The 5,636-nt window shown below is 39.1% G+C and overlaps 2 protein-coding genes across 2 annotated transcripts; both read left to right on the top strand.

Moving 5' to 3' along the window:
* The first annotated feature begins 949 nt into the window (after nucleotides 1-949).
* On the top strand, nucleotides 950-1,798 carry LOC103434316 (aspartic proteinase nepenthesin-1-like). The gene has a single exon (XM_008372654.3). It carries the CDS (start codon nucleotides 950-952, stop codon nucleotides 1,796-1,798), a length of 849 nt encoding a protein of 282 aa, XP_008370876.3.
* Nucleotides 1,799-4,322: 2,524 nt separating this feature from the next.
* Nucleotides 4,323-4,664, top strand: LOC103434315 (cysteine proteinase inhibitor 5-like). The gene has a single exon (XM_008372653.3). The coding sequence runs from the start codon at nucleotides 4,323-4,325 to the stop codon at nucleotides 4,662-4,664; it is 342 nt and encodes a 113-aa protein (XP_008370875.3).
* Nucleotides 4,665-5,636: the final 972 nt, after the last annotated feature.

Here is a 5,636-nt window from a genome sequence, read left to right as displayed (position 1 = left end):
TGATCTTTTGTTGGCGATATTGAAGAATTTCAGTTCTTCGTTTGAATCACCTTTTGTTTTGATCAAGGCACTTATGGTTTGCAAATTTGGAGAAGACGGTAGAGAAATGTTCACTTTCGTTGGCTTTGGTATAGTTTGAGTCGAGGTGGAAATTGTTATGAGCACTGGTAAGTTTGGGGAATTTGATTTAGTTTCCGTTGTCTTTAGTTTGTACTTTGGGTGCTTATGGTGATTGTTGATTCGATTCTCTGTGATGCTTTCGGAACTTGGTCAAGGTGGAGATTGTTGGATTTGTGACCAAGTGGACAACAAGCCAAAATATATTTCGGCTAATAAAATAGAATAAGGAAAAGGGAGACATCATTATGATGTCTAGCCCTTGATTTGTGGCTTTTACAAAAGCAAAGAAAGGTGGCCTTTTGTTTATATTAAGGCATTTGGTTATGCCTTTGGAGAATGGGGAGTTGGGAACGGCAGATTTGAGAGAAGAAAGAGAAGGGTTGTTGTTTTCTATCATTCCCATTTTGTTTGTAATTCCCTTTTGTTAGTTATCACTCAATAAAAGATATTTGTGCTACATTTTGTGGCTTTTGGGAGAGAAGGAATTTGGTATATGTTTCCATCTTCTCCATTTGTTCTTTGTGAGAGTGAGAGCTATTGGGTGTATGTGGGATTTGGGTTTGAGAGTTAAAACTCTATTTGTAATCTCCTTTTGATATTAGTGGAATTTCCTCGCCGTCTCGGAACTGGACGTAGGCTTACGCCGAACCAGTATAAATCCTTGTGTCATTTGGATTATTTGTCTTATCATATTTTGCCATTGTTGCCTTTTTAAAAAAAAATAACTTCAGTTGGGTTGGATATAAAATTTGGGGGGCTTTATAGCAAAATCCCTTAAAATTTTAGTATATATACGAGTAGCTATAGAAGCAGCAACCAAACATGAAACATGGCATCCACATCCACTACTCTCATACTTCTAACTTTCAGCTTTCTTATTTTCCAATGCCAACCCTTCACCTTGACCGTGAAAAGAGAGTTTTCCGGGTTTTACTACGCGGAGGTCTACCTTGGTAATCCACCGGTGAAGGCCAATTTGGTTATAGACACGGGCAGTGGTCCTGTTTGGGTTCAGACGAATCAGTGCGTCCAATGCTTTAATATCACCTACCATGGTTTCGATCCAAAAAAATCCTCCACCTTTCGCCCTATGCCTTCCAAACACCCTCTCTGTGTCCCAATCGAGCTCCAACCTGAGGAAGCCTATTGTGAGTATGACATAGGATACGCCGGTGCTCAGTACACCCGCGGCTACTACGGCATCGACCTCTTCACGTTCAACACTGCTGTAGCGGAACATCAAGAAGCCATCGAGGTTGCGTTTGGCCTTGGCCTATTCAACAAAATTCAAGACTTTGCAGACCACGACCACCACCCCAATATCATGGCCGGGGTTCTCGGAATAGGAAGGATCCACCCCTCCAGCTTTCTACTGCAGCTCAGTGCAATAACACAAATGAAGTTTTCGTACTGCTTGCCGAGGAGAAACGGAGATGAGGCCGCCCTGCATTTCGGCATCGATGCGGAGCTCCGTCATCATGCCAACGTGCAAACAATCCCCATCCTCGGGTCCGACAATGATTTTTACTACGTCAACATGACAGGAATTAGTGTGGCTGGATCAGTTCTTCCAATAGACTCGGCGTTGTTCAGTTATGCCGGCATGGGAGTTGCCATAGATTCGGGGTCGCTGTACACTATGTTCATTAGCCCTGTGTATAAGATCGTGAAAGAGTAAATCATTGCCTACTTTGAGGAGGAGCTGCAGCTGCATCCCTTGGTCAACAAGAGCAGGTCCCAGATGGACCTTTGCTATGACCTCAGAGAGGTCAAGAAGGCTGTTCGAGGATGGCTGTCCGTGGCTTTTCACTTTGATGGCGGGGTAAATCTTCAGCTCACCGAATCTTTGACGTTCCATGCATTCCATGACCTTGGAGAGTACTGCTTGATGATCAACGAAGACAGAGAAGTCGGAGGGAACATCCTTGGAGCATACCAACAAATGAACCGCAGGTTCTTCTACGATGTTGGTGCGAGGAAACTATCTTTTGCTCCAGAGGATTGTTGAAGGAATTCAAATATCAAAATAAAACGCGCAAGTAGAAGTAGCTAGATAGAAGATATTAATGGATGAATCGATCAGTTCAATATTATGAATCAGCGGATTTAGTTATCAGTTCAATATTATGAATCAGCGGATTTAGTTTCCACAAGTATAATATTTCTTCTCTTCTGTTTTGTTACCGCGACAAGTTTACTGATAATGCCCACCAATTTTTTGTTTTCGGTTCATGTCCAAGGGGAGAAATTCTATGTTCCGAATGTCGATCATTACACAACAAACATGTAAGTAAAGATATGTACTCGGGTGCTCTTTTGCGCCTACCTAGCCCGTGGTCCTGCTCAAGGAAGGATGATACATACGTCCTGTGCGGTCGTACACATGATTCAAGAAATCCTACGTTCAACCGCCCATGCAACCCTAGATCATTGCATCATTTGATATATAGTCCTCCATTAAAGAAACGAATCATCTTCGTTAGAGTACTAATTATACATTTTCTTGGGTACCATATTGTTCAGCTAGGAGCTAACTAGCGATTAAAGTAACAGTCAATCAATCTTTCAAATTTCACCAACGAAATGGTAGCAGCTCTCCTCCATGGCTTTAGTCAGATAGACAAATGCGTTTCTAAAAATATCACCAACAAAATAAGTCCCCCACTGCCCCCATTAAACGGCCAAAAGATCCAAAAAGAATGAGCAATAATACAACTGAAAGTGTACCAGCCTCTATTTTATTGTCAATTTCTTAAAGGGTAATTTGAACTAAGGCTTGTAATAATAAAAAGGGCATAGTAAAGCAGCTGCCATGTAGCTATGGAAAAGGGGTTTAGGGTTGTTATTACTGGGAAGAGATCCGGTCCGGATCTCTCCCATCAAAGTCCAAGAATCAAGTGATTCGGGCCCTTGAAATTTGATCAAACGGCTACAAATAAGGGGTCTCTCTAAAAGTTATAATAATTGTAGTCATTGGATCAAATTTCAAAGGTCTGAATCACTTGATCCTTGGACTTTGATGGGAGAGATCCGGACCGGATCTCTTCCTGTTACTACTAACCCAAAATGCCACCATTCCCAACCGTTACCTCTTTGCTTTATAATCCCGTAGTAAATTTGCGGGATTATACGTACTTAGGGTTTTTTTTTTTTGGGAAAACTAACGAAAAATCTTCAAAAACTTTAGTTTTTAATCAAAAGGACAAAATAAAGGTGTAAGTGAATAATACCAGGAGTGACTTTTCAAGGTAAAAATGTTTTTAACGTTAAAAGTAAACAGTACTATGAGTGTTTCATTAAGGTTGCTTTTTTTTTAAATACTTGTATTTTGTGTACACATTTTAATGATTCGTTGAAGTGCATGTTTTAAAAGTCTGATGTACAATTATTACGTTTACACATTATTTTCAGATTTTTTTTTCAATAATACATATAAAGTTCACGTATTCTAGATGTATAATTAGGGAGGGAAGTGTCTGGTAGAGGAGAAGTTACTGTGCTTTCTTTACGCCAAAGGGTGTTTCAATGGAGCATTTTCTAACTCAAGACGAGCCGCAATGGAATATCAAAACAAGAGAGAGGTGAAGATGAAAGAGAGGTAATCACAAAAAATATGCATGAGCCCAAATAAGAAAAACGATATTCACAAGAGATCGCTATGGTCGTATTGTACCCGTATTAAGGAGATGAAATAGTACCCCATTCTCGGACCTTTATCACATATGGTATTTATAGTCATTTAAATACTTTGGAAACGTTTTTCTGTTGGCGTAGCAGTGCGAGAAGAGAAACGAGGAAAGCAAGGGCTATGGAGTGAAATCAGACAAGTAATGAAAGGAAGGATCTAGCGTATCTTCCAAGTATAAAGGCTAGACCAGAAACGGACTATTTAGGATACGTTTAAGCTCCAACATAGTCTAAAATAAATAAATTCTTAATCATAATGAATCATATTTGTAATGTGTCTCAAGTAGATGAAATCAAATGAATCATGTTGGCCAATGTGCAGTAATACAAAATTTACACTAGAGTTACAAAGGTAACCGGCATATGCTAATTACAAATCAGTAAATTACAAACAAATTTCATAACGGAAAGCTGTTACAAAAACTCATTGAATTGTTGATCAATATTGCAACTGCCTAACATTATATATAGTTCATGTGCACGACAATACACTTGCATAAAATTCATTGGTCACGATGCATCCTCACTACGTTGTCGCATTCTTTGTTCTACTTGTTCCTCTTGTCACCGCTGTTCCTGGCGCTTGGAACCCTGTAAACATTAGCGACCCATCTGTGATAGAGCTCGGAAAGTGGAGTGTTTCGGAGTACAACAAGAATGCCACAAAAAAGTTAGTATTTGAGAAACTGGTTTCGGGTGAATCCGTATTTCGATCAGGCAGTCTCTATGCGCTTGTTCTTGCGGCTAAGAATGAATCATTGGCTAATCCCGCTGAAAACTACTTAGCTGGTGTCTGGGTGCAATGGTGGCAACAAGTGAAATTGACAGCCTTTAAATACAAAGGCCATGAGAACTAATATTTACTGATTTCATACTTGTTGAGTAACTAAATTGTGTTGCTTTACTTGTCTCAAACTTTGTCAAAATAAAAAAATTATGAATAAAGGTTGTCTGCTATTTTGATTTACTTGTATTTGGTTAACGAATTCTTCTCGTGGAATAATTGATAAGACAACCCCGTTTAACCATCCCCCCTAATGCCCTAAAAGTCTCTTTCAAGTATTTTACAGGCTTCAAATGATACAAACTATCAGGTTGGCCCAAACCCAAACTGCACCCGTATCACACACTATTACAAAGATTTATACGTTTGCTTGTAACAAAGTTAGAATAGAAACAAAGAATCTCTGGCATAAATATGTACCAATAAAATACCTCTCTTCAGTAGCACAATTGTACCTAGGCAATGATAGACATAAATTAACTCACTTCAGATCATATTCAGACCATACCCTGGCACCGATCACTTCAATCTGATGCCATCATTACCATTACTCTATGTCTCTCACACGACGCCATCTCTCTTTGTTGGATTTAATTTCGGACAAGGATTGTCTGACCTTATTGTTTTCGTGCTTTTCTGTGTGGTCACGGTTAAAACACGTCAATATTTTATATTAATATTTATTTTTATCCTATTATCTATATAAAAAAATAATATAAAATATTAATGTGGCTTAACAATGATCACACTAAACAGGAGGATATGAAAACAAGGAGGACAAACAATCATTGTCCTTTAATTTCCACTAAAATATAGCCTTCTCTGAACCGAGACTAGGACAAGGATTGTATACTCTCCCACTTCCGATGCCTTCCAGTGCCCTCCTGTTTGTGTGATCACTGTTAAGCTACGTCAATATTTTATATTACTATTTATTTTTGTCTTATTATCTCTATAAAAAAATATATAAAATGTTGACGTGGCTTAACCGTGACCACACAAAACAGGAGGGCACGAGAGGGTACTAGAAGTGGGAGGGCAGATA

Source organism: Malus domestica, chromosome 04 (assembly GCF_042453785.1).
Source record: "Malus domestica chromosome 04, GDT2T_hap1".
Taxonomy (NCBI): domain Eukaryota; kingdom Viridiplantae; phylum Streptophyta; class Magnoliopsida; order Rosales; family Rosaceae; genus Malus; species Malus domestica.
This window is presented reverse-complemented; position numbering and strand designations above follow the sequence as displayed.

Excerpts from the sequence above, each read along its gene's own strand:
- LOC103434316 (XM_008372654.3), top strand. The coding sequence starts at position 950 with ATGGCATCCACATCCACTACTCTCATACTTCTAACTTTCAGCTTTCTT.
- LOC103434315 (XM_008372653.3), top strand. The coding sequence starts at position 4,323 with ATGCATCCTCACTACGTTGTCGCATTCTTTGTTCTACTTGTTCCTCTT.